The sequence below is a fragment of the Rhipicephalus microplus genome, chromosome 1 (genome assembly GCF_043290135.1).
Source record: "Rhipicephalus microplus isolate Deutch F79 chromosome 1, USDA_Rmic, whole genome shotgun sequence".
In the NCBI taxonomy this organism is placed as follows: Eukaryota; Metazoa; Arthropoda; class Arachnida; order Ixodida; family Ixodidae; genus Rhipicephalus; species Rhipicephalus microplus.
The window spans coordinates 245,551,185-245,570,636 of record NC_134700.1 but is presented as its reverse complement, the minus strand read 5'-3'; the positions used below and the strand labels follow the sequence as shown (position 1 = coordinate 245,570,636).

The 19,452-nt window shown below is 49.2% G+C and overlaps 2 protein-coding genes across 2 annotated transcripts in view; both read left to right on the top strand.

Annotated features, from left to right (window-relative positions):
- LOC142814169 (uncharacterized) overlaps positions 1-19,452 on the top strand; it is a 578,033-nt gene that overhangs the window by 417,539 nt on the left and 141,042 nt on the right. The gene's annotated exons all lie outside the window — the stretch shown is intronic.
- The window catches only part of LOC119185603 (band 4.1-like protein 4), a 68,124-nt gene that overhangs the window by 12,484 nt on the left and 36,188 nt on the right, over positions 1-19,452 (top strand). Inside the window, exons 2-3 of the mRNA XM_075891969.1 lie at positions 8,191-8,295; positions 10,420-10,462. Of these exons, the coding sequence (XP_075748084.1) occupies positions 8,191-8,295; positions 10,420-10,462 (148 nt within the window). The remainder of the gene's footprint in view (positions 1-8,190; positions 8,296-10,419; positions 10,463-19,452) is intronic.

Here is a 19,452-nt window from a genome sequence, read left to right as displayed (position 1 = left end):
GCAGCGTGGCTCTGTGGTAGACTATAGATTTTCTTGCCACGCGGAAGGCTTGGATTTGATTCTCACAGGAACCGAATATATCATTTGTTTTATTTGCATCATCCTAGATTTTTCGCTAACAGACAACGCTGAGTTTTCGCCCGCAACCAACGACGCCGACACCGAAATTCCTGCGAGACGAGCCCTTTCAGTCTATATCGCGTTAAAATCAAACAGTACGTGCAAACTTACGGCGTATGCCAACAAACCGTGCGGTTGTGCAAGTGCGGCATGCGCCCAATCGACGACAGAGTTGCGGCTGACCGCACCCTTGCGGCATTTCGGTCGAGATGGAGTGGCACGTTCCAGTATATTAACGAGGCTCGTTCGTGACTGAGCTTTCATTGTTCGCGGTGGTGGCGCGAAGGCCGAGTTTTATGCGAAAGGCGCGATAAGAACAACACGTCGGTAGCTTCTGTGTCATGGTCAGCCTCGGTAAGTTGTTCCCGCCTCTTATACGGTACGCTTGTTTTGTTAGGACCTCTCGTTCAACGTTATACCGTGCCTGCTTCAGTATGGCTCTGACGCAGATATCCACTTAACGTTCAGACATCCATCGCGCGGTGGCATTGATGTATGCTGCGCTGAGCTCCCAAGGATTAACCAAGTCACGGTTCCGACACTGACCGTATGTGTGGGTCTGGGCGAAATGTATAATTAGGCGCTTTAAGAAGGTGCTGGCATGAATAATCAATATTTTCAGACTGTTGCTCTAAATAAAAGCACTAGTGTTGATCGAGAACCCTGGAAAGAACATTGCTGTGCCTGGGGATGCATCAAATATGTTTGTAATACCGCTATAGTTTAGAAAAAAAAAAAACTTTCGGTTTCTGTATCGAGGAAGCGGCTTGATGTCGTCTTCTAAGGGGGAGTGAACATCGTCTCCGGATCAAAATAAATTAATTTGCCTGCCTGACTGTCTGTCTCAGTAACGCATCATAACAGTCTATTGTCACGGGGAGACACTATATAGAACTCGAGTGTGGCACTAGATCTGTCATCTGCAGGTCGTCGTGCCCGTAAACAACTATGAGAGCTAGAATTGTCGTCCAGTGACCCCGATAGTGATTTCTGCGATTTTGGCTGCGCACAGGACGCACAGTTCGCAAACTTAGTGGAACTGTGTTGCAGTGCAGTGAGGCTGCAGCTTCCACATGCTCAGCTCCTGAAGCTTTAAAACCAATGTAAAGCATTTCATACGCGTTGTCTGAAGGTTTTCGAAGGGCGTTAACACTACGCATACCAAGGGAACATAAAATGTCCCTTTTGCGGTATCTCAAAATTGTATCCGTAATCAAATATTTTGCGCATGGCTGGGATTAAGTTACGGGGGGAGGGGCTGCTATCTCCCTACCCCCAGTCTCTTAAGAAGGTGGGCGCGAGGTCTGCCTCACCCATACTTGCGCCAGACTCGGATTGTATGCAACTGACCACGCGCAATTAGGTATTCGTAAATAGCTATTGGTGAAAGTGATTAATACTATTATATGTTTTCACTGAGTCGAATTATACGTATTGACTGCCGAGACAGCGCATCTTGATTTTGGCGACAACTGTGTACGTATATAACCGCAGCCAACAAGAGTTAAAGGCGCTTTCTTCCCCGTCTGCGTCGCAAGATGGGGCCGAACGCGACACTTTACGTATCCACGCGAAAGTATGCAACTCAGCGTTGGCAGCTGAACAAAATGGCGCGGCAAAACCACCAGAGTGTTGTTATAGTGCCTAAAACATACTATTCTAGGCGCTATAGTGTTATCGCGCATCGCCACATAGGCGCGCAACTGGGCGGCTGAGCCGCCGCCGGTCCAGGCGGAGTGGCGCTCCTCGCGCCGGACCAGTATGTGCCTCCGAGCTTTAGGTGACCCCTTTCTCGCGCTCTCCGATCATCTGCTCGGCGATAGGAAAGCCGTGGTTCAAGTGCAACGCCGATGACCGCGATGTCGCCGTGCTGCTTGAAGAACACCTGTGCTGCACGACTTGTCTCCACCACCGCGGTCGGCAGCGTGGTTGCTGTGAAAGGGCGCCTCGTGCATCAAAACTGTTGTTCGTTTAACGCTCTGAGGGGCTCGCGTGTAGGGTCCTGGACGGAGGCCTTTCGGCTGGGAGAGCGGCCGGAGTGTATTTCTCGACATGTCACGCTTACAGGCTGGCTGTCGAAGACGCGCTCTTGTAAAGGGAGCAGGATACGTTCGGGATGGCTTATTTGGGTCGACGGTGGCTGCCTCGGTCGATGTCAGGCGGCCTCGAATTGGATATCGAAACAACTCAGGCTCGCACGCGCGCGCGCTTGTGTGCATGTGTATGTGTAGGTACGTGTGTGTGTGTGTTCAATAAAGTGAAATGCTGGGCCAGTTGGTACAAGGTAATGTGGAAATATATGAGCGCACAAGGTAGAAGGAAGGAAGCACTTGACAGGAAAGACGCTCAACTTACAACTGAACTTTTACTAGAAAACATTCATTGCACGAGAACGCAGAAACGTGCAGGCGCAACCAACTGTCATTTCAAGGTACTATTCCCCCCCCCCCCCCAAAAAAAAAAGAAGGTATGTTTATCTACTTCAGCAGTTTGACAGCATGAGGATTCTGGGCAAATTTTTAACTCAGATTGACCAGAGAAATCATGGAAGCAGAACAGATTAGGGCGACCGCAAGCACGTGTATTACCCCCGTATTCTAGAACGTCCCTTCACTCAACGATCAACCTTCACTTGAGAAAGCCGATGGAAGCGCTGTCTCTAGACACGGCAAGCCAATGCATATCAGCGATAATCTGCTGCGATTCTTGAGTAGCGCAGCGTCATTTTTCAGCCGAGCAGCGGCGCAGTGCTCAACTCTGTCAAGTGAAGGGTGAAAGTCGAGTCGAGGAGCGTTTCTGAATACGGGGGTAAGTGTTCCTTCTGTAGCACTAAGTGAAAAGGACGTGTCTTTTTTGAGCTGTTGAAGTAGATAAACATGCCTTTTTTTTTCTCTTGGGGGGGGGGGGGGCACATTGAAGCGATAGTTAGTTGCGCCCGCGCGTTTCTGTGTTCTCGTGCAATGAATGTTTTCTAGTTGAGCGGCTTTCCTGTCAAGTGCTTCCTTCTACCTTGTGCGCTCATATATTTCCACATTATTGTGTGTGTGTTTGTGCGTGTGTTTACAAGATACTGTAAGCCCAAGCGAAGGTGTTCCGGCAGGAGGGAGGAGGGAATATCACAAATTTAACCCAAGCACTGGTAAAAACATACAAATTCATCGCACGTTATGCAAAAAAAAAAAACGCGCGCACACAATCGTTTTGCGTGGTGCACCAATGAGGACATCATTCTGTTTTTGCTGCTGTACTACTGGTAAAATTTACTCTATATATAATTGATAACTTGTGTTTAATGCCTATATACCGAGTGCAAACTTTTTTTCTTTTTTGAGAACCTCAGCCGTTGCAGAACGCATTGATGGCAAACACCGAATAAAAAGCCCCAGTAGAAATTTGCAATTACCGGTATCTCAGCTAGGGTGTATGCCATCCGAGTGAGAACGACAGGCCGCTGCGGCTTCATGGAGCATCCAGCATATCTGCACGATTGTGCGTTCTACAACAGTGTCCGCGCACTTTGTTTTGGCGTTGGAAGTTGGAGGAGGTGGGGGGGGGGGGATGCTGCTGTACATATTTCCGAGTCTGGAAGGTGTGTACTTGCGAAACCTTTTCACGCGTCACCGATGAATCACTGTGTGGGCCTTATTGGACGCCGTCAAAACCTGCGACATCATGGCGAGTTGATGCGGATACTTCAAAGAGGCGTCGCTATATACCTGCATCGTCTTCTCGCAACAAGAGCTGGGCGTTTGGTTTTATCAATTATAGCGAACTGTCGAGTTCACTATGGTTTTGACTTTATAGTGCACCATATAGATATGTGAAATTATAATTTGCGAATACGAAAAAAAAAAAGAAGTTTCTGTTTATCGTGCTTTTAAGTAAAAAAGATGCGATGGAATGACCCCTTGTACGGTACGTGACGCGCAAGCTTCGCGTCCTTTCTCCGCCAGACAGTCGCAGCGCTTTGCGAAACAAAAAGGGTCAGCGCTTTGCGAAGTGAGGGAAAAAAAAAAAAAAAACGACGAGAAAGCGAGCTGCAGCAGGAGCGCGCCGTGACACGGACACTGGCGCGGCGGACAATGGCGCGAGGGTTTCTTTATTGCTCTCTAAAGAGGCTTTTTGTCCCGGTCGGCGGCGTGGTGCGTCGTCCGCGGATTTTCTACGGCGTCGGTTGTGCCGTCCTCTCGTGGCACAAAGGCGGCGTGTTTGTTTCGGCGAGCGCCTCTGTGTAGGACGCCGTTGGACGCGTCGCTTTCTTTCAGATCGGCCGACCCTTCGCTCATCGGTATGTAGGGACAACTGCGTGGCTGGTTTCTTTCCGAAGATGCACCGCAGGGTACAGACGATGCTTTTCTCAAATGGACGAGTGTTTAAATCGCTAACAATTGTTGCGGCTTTCTCAGCTCAGAGGCCCCGTTGCGAATTTCCGGTGATCCGGGCGTGGCATTTACGAATTCGTACTCTCGTCTCCTTGGAATGGCGAGCACTTCGGCATGCAACATCTGCGCCTGCGAGGAAACGCTTGAGCACATTCTATGTCATTGCCCAGCATACCAGACCGAACGAAGTATTATGGAAGCCAAGCTCTGTCAGCTGGATTCACGGCCGCTTACAGAAGAGAAGATCCTGGGACCTTAGCCGACGGCTTCCCATACGCGCAAAGCCACGAAAGCCCTCTTGTACTTTTTAAAGACCACCAAACTTCACGACCGCTTGTGAAAGAACTGTGCGAGGCCGTGCTGTCTAGTCTCGAGCTGACTATTTATGCTTCTCTTTTTTACTCCTCTTCTTTTCTGTCTCTTTCAGTTCTATTATTCTCCTTTTCCCCCACCCCAAGTGTAGGGTAGCCAACCGAGCCAAGCTTGGTTAACCTCCCTGCCTTTCCTATCTATTTATATATATCTCTCTCTCTCTTCCGGTGATCCAGTGAAGTTTGCGAGACGCCTTCTGTAGAGTGTTTTCCATAATAACTAATAAATTTCATAATAACTTCTAATTGTTTTCGGAGTTGGGAAGTTAGAAAGACTGTCCCGCTGACATAGTACTGCAGAAGACGAGTCTCACCAACAGCATAAAGTCTCGAAGGAAGGCTTACTTAAAGATTTTTCTTATGCATTGCTCGGCTACCGTGTCGTCCAAATTGCCATTATATGGTTACGGAACAGGTGGAATTTCCGGAACTTTTTCTGAACACTGTGGTATCGTTTATCAAACATTTGCTGAGTTTCGTAGCGTGTTTGCTTGTCAGCGTTTGAGTGTGTTCAATAAATGCTCGTGAAAAGAGTTGACGGTCAATCGTGATGAATGTAACAGCGCAACAGACGAGGACTGGCGAAGTTAACACACACAGCGTTGTGTTTGTGATGCCAAAGGTGACATATCCCACCGCGGTGCATGGTCTAGTAGCTACGGCTGACCCGCAGGTCGTGGGATCGAATGCCGGCCGCATTTCCCATGGAGGTTAAAATACTCGTGGCCCGTGCGTCTAGATTTAGGTGCACGTTAACGAACCCCAGGTGGTCGAAATTTCCGAAGCCCTCCACTACATACGGCGTCTCTCATATATTCATATGGTGCTTTTGCGACGTTAAACCCAAATAATTATCATTTTTGTACCTCACGCAGCGTATTTAAAGTCAGTGTTTTTGTTGAAGCTACGACATGCGGTGGTGATCACAACGAATAAGCCATCTCTCAATTGGTTGGCAGCTTTTAACCACTCATTTGTCCTCAAGCAATCCACATAGTATACGACGCCTATAGTTTCCTAATAATACTTTAGTGAGAACTCTGGCGCTAGTGTCTATGGAAGCTGAAACGCATGGCGCTTCAGCCAACATGGGAATGATAGGTAGTATACGGATTTGTCTAAGCTTCGTTCTTTTGACTTCGTTTGGCCTCATGTAATCTGGAGCCGCTTTGTCGCAAGGCGTAGTTCAGCGCTATGATCACCAGTTCCACTGCACCGCCTTGACCTCATTAGGCTCAGCTATTCAAATCGGCTCGCGGAGTTCACAATGTTTCGTTCTTTTATCTGAAGCAACCAACCGCCAAAGCACAACAATAGTAAACAAAGCCACAAGTGCGTCCGAAACTAGCAAGTAGGAGGAGCCGGCAAATCCGTGTACTACCCATCATTTCCATGCATGGGGGCTGAATGATGCATGACAGCGCCAGAGTTCTGAGTAAAATTGGGAATCTCTTTGCCTTCCTCCATGACGACCGTGGATAAGGTATTACTTTTCCGAAGCCTTAACAAGAACCGGCGTGGCTCGTCGGTGGAATGCTTATTGAAAGCCACACAGCGTAGTTGTGTTATATCGAACCCTGATCTCTCAATCTGCAACTTTGCCACCGGAGATTTCTTTAAGCCGTCCGAGCATACGCTGAGGCACTTAATTTGTGGCATTCGGCTCGAAGCTTTCGTTCATTCACCAGCTATGCCATAAACATTCAAGACGAGCTAAAATGGTGTATTCGTGAAGAAGAAGGCAAGTGGGCGCCACCTAGTGGGAACAAACAGCTGCGCGGGGATCGCGCCTCAAGATCAGAGGAGGGGCCGGCAAAGGTATGCGTGTTTGCCGAGCTGACCTCAGGGTCGCTTCTTGGAACGTTTTACGGGCCGTGCTGAAGCGCGTGCACTGCTGAGGCATCTCCCACTTGCTTCATCCGAGGGGGCGCTCATGATGGGCTCACGTGGAAAGCACACACGTGCCAACATCCAACATGACCGCCGCGCGTGTCATGGAGCCATTATTATCGCCCTGATGCACGAAGGTTATCGGAGCAGCCGATCGGTCGTCGTGACCTGTTCCTCGGTGACCACTTCTTGCTAGCCCTTTTGTTTTCGTCGCGTTACACGTTTTTCTCTTGTTTGTTTGTTGCACAGCTTAGCGTGCTGCGCTCGCCAGTAATTTGCGACCTCTCTTCGCTCTCGTTAGTCCGACCAATGATACACGCCTCGATTTTTCGAGAGCGCACGACTAATGTCCGCACGACTTCCTTTGGAAGACGCGGTTGACGGGCCGTTTTTGATGACCTTTGTTTGAGGCCGTCTATTCTGGGACGACGCGAGTGGACCGGTCACGATCCGCTCTGCATCGCCCCGTGAGCGATATACGACGCGTTCTGCTCGTCGGGCATGCAACTCTGCAAGATGACATCGCGTCCACATATGGGACACGCAACGCGTGCACTAAGTGTTTTGGACGAATTTTAGCCAGGCTATACTGAAGGCATGAACCCAAGACGTCCTAGTTGTGGGGCTGATAATTCCGCACTCGCTCACAGGCTCTAGCAGTGCCCAGCGTTACGTACAGCAACGTTCACCACAAAACAGGACTGTTGAAAGCTCCGGGCTCGGAGCCCAGCTCCCGGCAGTCCAGGAGGCTTGCGAACTGGCGGAGGGCCATGGTCTTTCGGTACCGCCGTGGGCGCGGCCAGCAACTGCGGCAGACCCCCCTTTTGCGGGTGTCTGATCGGGTTCTCCAGGACCAAATAAAGTTTATTTCACATTCACTATATCCCGGCTAAGTGTTGCCATACATACAGAGCGTTGTTTGGGAGCACTTGAACGCTTAAATATCACCGAGCCCCATAGCTACTCATTTTAATCCGGCATTCAACTTAGTGATATCGCCGTATAACTCGCGAAATACCAGAGTTAAGGGAGAAGCACGGACTGCTGGGCGAGTTGGTAACTCATCTTAACACCGTGTTAAGATAAGTTCAGTGAGCCCTTTCTAAAAGACCTTCTGTGCCGGGGTGCATCGCAATACCTGCCACTCGATGCATCTCAGCATGCAGGTTCTTTGACAAACAAGTAGATGTTCCATCTCTACGTGTAAACTGTGTGCAGATTATTGTGCGCAACGCCGATTAGTGTGCCAGCATGCGCGCATCCACGTGAAAGTAGCAATACGCTCTGCGCAAATTTGATTTCTTAAATCCACCTGCAACTAGATATACTTCTTTGGAAGCACGTTTCACTTTTATGTTAAAAACTGAGAAATGTGCATCGTGGGTTCCTCTGTATGTGGATTTAAATGTGACGCACTTCCGTTTCAGAACACTTCTCGAGGCCAGGATCTTCTGGATGTGGTCTACAAGCACCTGAACCTGCTGGAAACAGCGTACTTTGGTCTTCGCTTCGTCGACACCCTGGCGCAGACGGTGAGTGAAACAAGTTTATTCACTGCTATACGGGTCGGTCAAGGTGGTCAAAAGCAAAGGGTGCCAAATACGTTATCCTAATGTGAGAAGCTTTTGAAGTGCACTCTTAAAAAGATTACACCATAACCCACTAATGGGAACTATTGAGTACATGCGAAGCAGCGCAGGGGTCGACTTAAGGTTCCGTTCATCACGAGTAGTATCTTGCCCGATGTTAAATCGTCCTTGCAAGTGGAGTACGTACTTTCTATTGCTGTTACTTGTCCCGAACGAACTCTTGTTGGAGCGCGCCGCGCGGGTTCATCACCAAGCCTCGCGGGAGCACGTGGGTTCATCACGCGTCTGCATAATCTCGTTCCCCGACGCCATAACGTGCTTGCTGGGAAAGTGTAAGCGGGAGAGGCCAAAGCGTCTTACCCATCCTTTTACACGGGCCGGAACGCGCTAGCGCGTGAACGCGTTCTGGCAGTGCTAGGGCGGGCTGTTGCGCATGCGCACGGAGGGTAATCACGCCGCACACCATGCACTGGACTCCGCCATAAGCTGCTTCGCATCTTAAAAAGGCACTATAGTACTTCCTATCTTTGTGGTAGTAATGGTTCGTAACATATGTTACAACCCTGCTAGTAAGCGTAGTTATTAACGGCGAAGGTGGTAGCAGTTATTACCTTTGTCGTTACTAAGACCATTTAGGAACTGTTACGACTCTAGCCGTTACTAACCATAGGTAGTAACTTATAAAGGTTTTAAGAAAATAAGATTTCGGCAGATCCCACGCACCTTGAGAATCGATGTCATGTGATGCATGCGGAGGGAAGGTGACTGTGTTGTTAATTTTTTTTTATTGAGCGGAACATTAAGAAATGGCGCTAAATGTATGTGCAAATGTTGTATGTACGTATGTATGTTAAACATTGCATGTTTACTGTAGAGTAATGATGTCAACAGCAACATGGGTATTAGCTACACCAGATGTGGTAAGCTGGTATGTAACGCTTGTGCTAGCGAGGATGGCGGCCCTGGACGCTGCTAGTAAAATCAGCTTCAGTGGATGGAGCTTAACTACGATTGTCGTTAACCCGACGTGACGGCTGTATGATAGGAGTACGTATGTACTCTGCGTAAGAGTGGATATCCATCACTGGAATCACAAATGATATTTCGCGAACATTGCGGTCTACTTGACCGAGACCTGTCCTGGCTCTGTGGTAGAATACTTAACTGCCACGCACAATGCTGGGGTATGATTCCTGCTGGTACCGTGATATTTATTCTATGCGTTCGGTGGATCAACGCTGCCGATGCCAGCTTTTAGGGGCGAAGCTTTTTAGGGCCGACCTAGTTGGCCTTCATCACGCCCCACAAAACCCAAACCGAAACTAAACACCTGATCAACAAAAAACAAAAACATATGTGTAAATGACCGACTTTGTGTTTATATTAATCAACTACACTACAGCGTAATAGATGATCACCTGCGCCGTCCGTCTGTTTATCCGTCCATGAATCTGTCCGCACGCGCGTCTGTCCATCCATCTGTTCGTACGTTGGTCCCTGCGTCCGTCCGTCCACCTGTCCGTCCTTTATACTAGTCGGCGACTTCAACGTAGATTGTTTTGAAGTGAGAGCGCACCACTTAGACGCGGACAGAATGACAGGGACAAGCGCTTACTATACCAACTGAAAATTCATTCGGAAAACTATGAAACTATATGTCTTTCTGTCCGCGTCTGAGTAGCGCGCTTTCATTTCAAAACAATCATGTATCACCAACTCGCCCAATCAACCACATTAACGAATTCAAACGTAGATATTATAGAGCTTGGGACCAGTGCTTCGCCCACTCGTCGTCATGCACTTCGTGGAGATGCGCTGATTTTTTTTTGACGCTCTCGAATTGAAATTACGAGTGTCTATACGCGTCGAACCTTGATTGATATGAACTGTCAATCACATTCAGTGCATTGCTCTTAAATCGAAGCGCTGGCTCTGAAGACGTTGTTTCAATCCTCGCTCAGCGCAGGAAATATCGATAGTTTTGAGGCTGATGCTTACGAGCTACAAGTGCGTTCTTCGATAGGCGTTCACATTCTCATGCTGAGTATCCTCCTCTCTCTTTTTCAGCACTGGCTCGACCCCAACAAGAAGATCCACAGACAAGTCAAAGGTGCGTGTCACAAAGCATATGGCAAGCAACGTGAAAGCCAAGCTATATGTTCCGTGTTGATTGCTTCTGCATGATGCACAATTTTGCTTTGGGACACAAAATCAGCCGCCTATGAGTCAGGATCCTATAGCGATTCCTTCTATAAAGCAAAACAGCAGACACTTCACCTCACAGCGAAAGTCTGTAGGATGCCCTCAAAGCACGAACGTCATCAGAATGGTTCTTCTGTATAATAAGCAGAATGCACGGAAAGCTTACTACTTGTACTTCCAGTACCGTAACTATATATGGCATCGTGGAGAGTCTCATTCATTTACAAATAATGTGAAGTGGATCCCGGGAAAATGTTAGGTGGTCTGAGGTCATGAAACGAAACAAACTGAGGGCTTAATATCCGCAGAAAAACAGAAGAGCAGTAACTTAAGTTCATCTTATGGTATATTATTTTTGGTAAACGTGCATGTATTTTCGCATAAATCGATTTTGTGGTATACAACTGCTTCGGCTTATAGAGAAAAATATTTGCGTTTGCGAATGCTTTCTTGGTAACTTCTCCAAAAAGGTTTTTATTTTGTTATGAAGCGAGGCTTTAGTTGTTCCAAGCTGCGCTGCGCTAATGTTTTTAATTGACCATATATCACTGCACTTGCCCACTTCAACAACGCACCAACGCTTCGCAGTCTAGCAGCGGCGGTTGACAGCGAAATATAAACTTAAAAAGATAACCATAAACCTGTAAAATGTAGTGTAAAATCTTAGACTTGTTCTCGGTGGGCGTGCCGCTTTGGTGATTTGTACTAGAATTGCGTAAGCCGTAATTGTCGCTGTGGCAGCGGCGATGACTTCAATGTCTTTCGTTTTTCCGTTGAAAGGACCATCGTGGCTGCCCGAGTGGTTGATTCAACCGTGGGCTGTAAAATATTTAGCAGTATCGTATAGACGTCTGCTCGTGCTGCCAAAATCGGTCGCTACAGAATGCATCAGTGCTATATGCCACCGCTGTGCGTTCAAGATCATCAGGAGCTCACGGATCATCAGTTGTACGGTCACATAGACCAACCCCGAGAATCTTGATTCTCATTTCACTTCATTCTTCGCTATCACAGCCACCTTTTCTGTCGGCGGAAATGTCTGTGATGCGTAACCAGCTAGCAGTGGTGGCAAACCTGCGCCATTTGCGCCAACCTGCGCTAACTGGAAATTGCTGCGCCATATATACTGCTCCAAAATGGTCTTTTTGTCTAATTTGTGCCATTGCCTCGCCGCAAGGTGGTTTCAGAACCGAAATTAATTAATGTACAGTGCTCAACGCGGCTGTCTATAACGACGGAGCGTCGTGTGCGAAACAGCACGGGCGACATCTGCAGTCGCATATACGCCACATCTGAGCATGCGCGGCGCCAGTGATGTGCCTGCCTCGCAATTGTGGCCCCTGTTAATCGCTCGGGTGCAACAACCGCTGTGGCCGTCGGAAGCGCTCTGAGTGATTTCGCGAAAAAAAAAAAGAAAGAAAGACGAGGTAAAACCGTTGTCACTGTGATGCGATATCACGAAGTGAGAATATTTCTTTTTTGTTGTTGTTTTATTTCGATTTTTTTAATATTGACAGCGCTTCGAAGGCCAAAGTAGCCATCGCGGCCGCGGAGATAAAGACGGGTGGAAACTGCAGAACAGGCACATCATTGGCGCCGCGCATGCTCAGATGTGGCGTATTATCGACTGCAGATGTCGCTCGTGCTGTTCCGCGCGCGACTCTCCGTTGTTATAGACAGCCAAGTACACAGCAACGTTACTAGATTCTCAGAAGAATCTAGTAACGTTGGTACTCAGTACACATCGTGAGCGGATGTTACGTGATGGTCGCCATCTCGTTCATTTGCGCTGCTGCATTTGCGTACAGTTGCGCTGTTGTGGAAGCGCGGAATCGGCCGATCAATTATTGGGACATTCGCGTGATTGGGGAGGTGCCTTTCCTGGTAACCATTGGGCAAAGAACGAGGGCGACGTGATGACCACCGAAAATCGCGCCAGTATATTATCGCCGTCAGAAAGCCTACGTGTGTAGCGTAGCACCGTTTGAGACCTACTGCACGTATTTAATAGCCGGCTACTGCCTGAGCACGCAGGCGCACCGATCGCTGCTGCCTCGATCGTTGTACGAGATCGTGTTCAGCGTGCATCGCTTTGCAGAAGCCCCGCCGCGGTGGTCTAGTGGCCAAGGTACTCGGCTGCTGACCCGCAGGTCGCGGGATTGAATCCTGGCTGCGGCGGCTGCATTTCCGATGGAGGCGGAAATGTTGTAGGCCCGTGTGCTCAGATTTGGGTGCACGTTAAAGAACCCCAGGTGGTCGAAATTTCCGGAGCCCTCCACTACGGCGTCTCTCATAATCATATGGTGGTTTTGGGACGTTAAACCCCACATATCAATCAAATCGCTTTGCAGAAACGAAGGCAGCTCGCTGTTGCGTATTTGGTGGTTGGGGATCGCGGGCACCGTGACGACAAGCGTAGCGCTGTTATATATAGCCATATTGCACATAGCCATATTGTTATATATAGCCGTATTGTTATATATAGCCATATTTCATAAGGCGACAACCCAAACGCGCCTCCGTCGGCTGCCAGGACCAACGTTACCATAGTAACGTTGGTCAGGACCGCTATAGCATCGCTCGCAGAAAGCTCGCGTTAACGCAATCGCCTTCTCGCCGTAGATGTGCACCGTCTGAAGCGGAGTGGGTGCAAGTGGCTCGGCATGGTGCGTATGCGAGGTATAGGAGAAGCGTTGCACGCAACTAGCCAGTAGACGGTCGGCTCCCTGCGATCGTATATATTGCAACAACAGTTTTAGCAGATCGCTGTGCACTTTTATCGCGGCCAGCCGCTTATGTCCGTTTCGTCGCTATTCCAGTCGCTGCGTCGGCTGTGCATCCCGAACTCCGCAGTAATCTCGAAAAGCTCTTTGGTGTCGCCACCATGTGCCATCGGACGGCCGTGCGAGAATGCCAGCCATTTCTGAAATTTGGCAAACAGAAAGGAACGACCTTGTGATGGGAACTTTAGGCAATATTTTCTGTGGGAATGCACTTATTCTTTCTTTAGTGGCGATGGCGCCCGTGAAGAGATGCGAATTGGTACTTGATGGTTATAGTGCATAGTAAGTTTAGTTTTCAATTAGCCGCGTTTTCGGCGCGTATGTACGTAGTAACGAGGTTTTACTGTAACAAGCTTTGAGTGTGAGTGTGTGTGTGCGCGCGTGTGTGTGGTTGCATAGGCGTGAGCAGGTGGGGGGGGGGTCGAAGGTTCGTCGCAGCGCCCCCTCCTTTTCATGTCAATGTATGGGGGCTGGCTTTGCGCCCTCCTCTCGCACTCTCTACCTATGGCAACGCATGGGGCTGGCCTAGCGCCCCCTCTCGCCCGCTCCTTCTATGTCAATGTATGGGACTGGCTTAGCGCCCCCTCTCTCTATGTCATTCTATGAACCTCATTCTGCAGCTAGCTTATTGGCGCATTATTCTTCGTTGTTTTATGTCACCGCTTCTGTATGTAATACTGCTCTTGTTTATTTGTTTGTGCTTACATTGTAGGCTTGGTGCTCCTGTGTGGATGATTAAACTGAGCAGAGGCGTAGCCAGGTGGTAGCATACCAGGCCCATGCCCCCCCCCCCCCGATTTTTTTTTCGCCTGGTATAGAAAGTGAAAAATGACCATTTCAAGAGAGATGCCCCTTCATAAATAAGAGAGGTGCTCCCCCCTCCCCCCGAAAAAACATATCTGGCTATGCGCATGAAACTGAGGGAACGCTAAACTACATGTGTACCTAAATTTTCCTCCTCCGTGCATCATGAATAGCTCGTACGTGCTCCAAACACTGAGGTAGCTGCTCCAAAAGCAGATATTGCCTGCTCCAGTGGCTGCTCCAAAATGCTGGAAGGAAATTTCACCACTGAGCAAGCGTCTCCACCCATTGCTTTCACTGCGATGTGGTCTCGTAATTTCGAAGAATTGTTAAAAGGGTTCAGGCAGTTGGGAATCTTTCACTTGCCTTGGTTCACAGTTAAAAAGACGAAAAACAATCACGGCATATCCACGGAGTAAATGATGATGAGTGGGGCGAAGCGTCCATCCGTCTGTCCGTGTGCCCATCAGTCCGCCCGTTCGTTCCTACTTCTGTCCATGCGTTCGTCCTTCAGTCCATCCGTGCCTCTGTCCGCGTGTCCATCCGCCCGTGCGTCCGGATGGACGGACACGGACGGATGGACGGAAGCAAGAATGAACGAACAGACGGAGGCATGGACGGACAGACATATGCACGGACGGACGAACGGAAGCACGGACGGAAGCGCGGCCGGATGGATGGAAGGGCGAACGGACGGGCGGACGCACGGACGGTTGGACACACGGATGGGCGGAAGGACGCTTCGCCCCACTCATCATCGTACACTCCGTGGATATGCTGTGAAAACCGCTAACGCGATCTAGTTGTATTATTCTCAAGGAGATATATACACAATGCTATCTATTGAGCAAGTCATAAACTAGAAGTGACTACTTACGGAGGAGGGAACGACCCACGGCCTAAGGAGCTTCGTCCCTAAAAAGGAATCTAAGGACGAATGAAGCATGTATAAGAAGGGTGTTTCATCTCCACGAACGTGAAACTTGGGGAAGAGCGAAGCAGGCAATGTTTTGAGAGGAATTTCTTTAGTGCACTAGTGTTGCCAAGCCATGAAACCGGACGTGTAGGGAATGGTGTTACGGCACCACTGACGTCGTCAGAAAACTGCGTCGACATGCAGCTATAAGGCTCCTCTTGTTCTTTTCTACATGCCCGGTTTAAGTTCCCTGCGGAATGTAGGGAAGGGTGTCTCAGCTGCACTAACATCGTGCATGGACGGCGGCAGGGGGATGCAAAAAGGGCACTTGCTCAAGTCTCACCAGCACTTGCCCTCGCCCAAGTCACAGCAGTGCTCTCACCCTTCCCCAGCCGCGATGCAACGGTGGTTCGCGTTCCCCCACCTTAAGAGAAAATCCCGCTGACGACCACGACGTCGTCAGCTTTTTGTTGGGTTAATTTGTGTACGGCTTCCCATTTAGTGTACGTGTGGCGAGTAGTGAGATTTGACTAATTTCTGTGGCGCACAACCGTTTTCCTGATGCTGTGCGACCCTATGATTCACCGTGACTACATAGCACATCGTGAGGACATGAGACGACGAGGTCGCCAAGCCGCCATTGGTAGTCTTCCTCCCTATACGACGCAGCTCTTCCTCTTGCCGTTTATGGTGGGCCGTAGATATCACAGGTCCCGTTAATTAGGGATGCGTTCGCCGGGCTGATTCCAAGAGCCGAAGTATCGGCCCCCCGAACTGCACCACGAAAGCGCGGGCAATTTAGAAGTGGTCCTATTCGGCGCGCCAGTGGACGCCGGCTGTGGTCCAAAGAACGAGTCAGAGCCGAGAGTTGATAAGCAAAACAAAATTATATTCTCAAGTATGGCAGATCAAACGATACACAAACATGCACACTCGGCAATAATTCAGTACAATATTTCACCAATCGAACAATTTACTACCCAATATCCTCAGCTACACTCGAAACAACGGACACAAACAACAATACGCGCTACAATGCAACCACATGCATCAAACAACCAAGACACTTAAAGACTAAAGAGTTCGAAAACGTATTCAGTCCAAAGTCTTTGGAACAAAGTGTGCAGGTTTCTTTCCTAGGAACGACTCACACAAAGTCCAGCGCTGTTGTCGATCCGCTGCCCCCGAAGTTTCTCTTCCAGGAAACCTCGTCTTCAAATGTCCGCACTCCAAGCACCAAACTTCACCGGAAACAGGTCGGCTTCCCACGCGTTGCGATTGCAGGACGCGTCTTCGCTCACTGGCGGTTCTTCTGCTGGTAGCACCAGCCTTCACCCTTCAGGCGGGAACCCTCTTTATTACCCGTTTTGTCACTGACAAAAGCCTTCACCCAAACTAGGTGGGAAAACCCTACGCATACTTGCGCAAAACTTCCTTCATCTCCTATCTACGCACACTGGCGTAAGCTTCGTCTCCTACCTACGCACACTGGCGTTAACTGTCTTCGTCTCCTGCTTTGTCACTGAGGACAAAAGCTTTCGCCGACACGGTGGAAAGACCCTACGCACACGGGCGCAAACTTTCCTTCTTCTCCTGATTTCCCTTCTCCGCAGCTCGCTTAAATACCTTTCGCGATAGATTCCAGAAAATCCTGGAACAGACACGCACAGCCAAGGCTGGGGAAAGAGCAAGACGTTTCGAGAGCCGTCTGCGACACGTGACGCAACTCTGCGTCACCACGCCCCTTTCCTTCGAGATCTTTCGAGGGCTTGCTCGGCGGACGATGTGAGGAGGTTGGTCGGCGAAACTACGCTTCCGGGGGGGGGGGGGGAGATGGCGCGCCCGGAGCTTGTTTGTTGGATGCTTGTTTGTTTGGACGCTTGTTTTCTTGTTTAGCGTTGACCTTGACGCGTTTCTCTGGCGCCTGGTATCGTCACCATCTCCAGAATTCGGCGGCGCGCGCTTTTCTGAGCGCTAGTTTGTGACAGTAGATAACATGGCATATAGTGACGACATGACAAGCCGACAGACATACACCCTAATATGCTTCGCGCCGAATTCAACAACTATGGTAAAAAAAAAAACAAGCGCAGTACCAGACGGTTGTCACACATTCACGAAAACGTCATTTCTCGCCGCGCCGACGACTCATGCACGCTGTGATCTTTATCGGCTCCCGTCTTTGTTGTCGATTCGTACTGCAATACTGTATACCGTGCCAGAGCTCTGAACAGCATGTACGGTCAGTCATGCGCATCTGCGTCGTGCCACGTCTTCCTTATTTACAGTTGATATGTAGACGCAACACGTCGTTTTTCAGGCGGAAGCTCAGAAGCAGTCTTCGAGCGGCATAGTTTCCGCAAGTAAACAACGTATAAGCGCCCTTGATCGTCCTCTGGTGCACTCGCGCACCAAGCTTTGTTCTGTGTCGCGGAAGCGTACGCGTTCAAGGAGCATGCAGTGTGCGGGATGCTTTCAGTGACGATTTGAAATCATGTTGCTGCGGTCAGTTTCAACAGTGGAACTAGATTGTGGATCATCGTTTCCTGTTCTCGAGACAGCAACAGAGCATTTACCCTTGGGCAGAATTCGTCACTATAACGCGTGTTGAAAGCAGTCGCTGCTTAAGAGACCGCACTTTGTCGCTAGTATACTGCAATTATTCCCCCTTGGTAAGAATGTGTTGATTGAGGTTCATGTTTTTTATATTGATATATCTCAATTTTGTCATCAGTCGTGGCCAGTGGATCAATGGTAAGTACAACCGACGTACTCAACTAAGTGATAAATCGCGGTCATAACTTGTGTTATCAATTTTCCTCTCACTACATATATATTTTTTGTTTTGCATTTGGCCACCCGTCTCCACTGTGACGTCCACTGTGACGTCGGCCATTCGACGTTAAGGTGTAGACGTGGAATCGTATATGAAATGAGCTAAGAGAATGGCCGTCACAGTCATGATTGACAATAGCCGCCCCACAAAAAAAATCAAGTAATAAAAGACATTTGCGCATGGGCTCGAACCAACGTAAGGGCGGCTAGAATGGGGAGCACACCTCCCCGATGGGGGCGCTGACGCGGAAGGCGCAGTTAGGCGTAGTCACAAACTTTAGAAATACTAAAACGCGCAGTTATAAAGCGAGACTCAGTAAAGAACAACAATGCGCTTGCTGTAGGGAAATATGGAAACGACGGGGCATGTTCTGATTGAATGTGGAGATATACACCTATAGGTGTAGCCTGCGTTTGGGCACTATAGCAGACTTGAAGCTTTTGGTTTTAGAGACAACAATGAAAAGATGAGCACGCCCGCAATAGAAATAACTAAGAGATGGTGAGAGTATTCGTGGCACAAAACTAGGGAAAAAGGACAAAAAAATTGCCCGCAGCTTCCCTCGGGGGAACACTGAGGAGGATGCGGAGCATATAATTGGTTAACGGGGTGTTAAAGTGCGACTTACTTGGGTCGATGGCTAAATTGGTTAACGTGGTTGTGAAATGGGGTGTTAAATTGCGACTTACTTGGGTCGATGGCTAAATTGGTTAACGTAATTGTAGGAGGAGGTGTTAAATGAGTGAACACGTACACACGTATGCGAAAGGGCGGCGCTGGTTGAAGGGACGTCGATCATTGTGTTTGCGGATTCGTTGGAATTCATTTCACCGCGACCTTGGACGTCGACGCGCCGTACAAACCAACCGACGAGCGGCAACTGAGCGAGCGAGCGCCGACCTTGAGTATATATACAGCGCGACGGCGCATGCACTGTCAGCTGTCGAATGTTCGAGAAGGGGGAGAAGCGCAACGGCGCATGCGCGCGCGTCAGCTGCCGATGTTCTCGAAGCGCGACGGCGCATGCGCGCGCGTCAGCTGCCGATGTTCTCGAAGCGTGACGGCGCATGCGCGCTACATTATACAGCTAGCGAATGTTCGTGAAGAGGAGAAGCGCACGTGGTGTGTACAAGGATAATTAAAGAAAAGTTGCTGGAGTGGAAGCTCCTGCGATGCCTTGCCAGCAGAAGTGAAGCCACCTATTGCCACTGCCAAGATGGCGGAAACATGCTCTTTTCTGATAGTGCCCGCTTAAAGATCAAGTGGCTTTGATACGTTATGTAAATACTACGGTAGTACTATATTAAAGGATGGTTGTTCCTGACGAAATAACACTCAGAAACAAATATGGATGACTGAATCTTCAAATAACTTTGCCTCCAATTAGAGGCTCACTACGGAAAACTAGTGACTTTAAGACGCACTTGGAGCACTATGAGGCCCCAAAAATGTTGGTTGCATTAAACTCGTTGGGCGTGCGAGGGAAACGCTTCGTTTTCGATCGCTGAACGGCGACACTTTATCATGCCCCTAGTAAGATGGCCGCCACAGCCGCCATC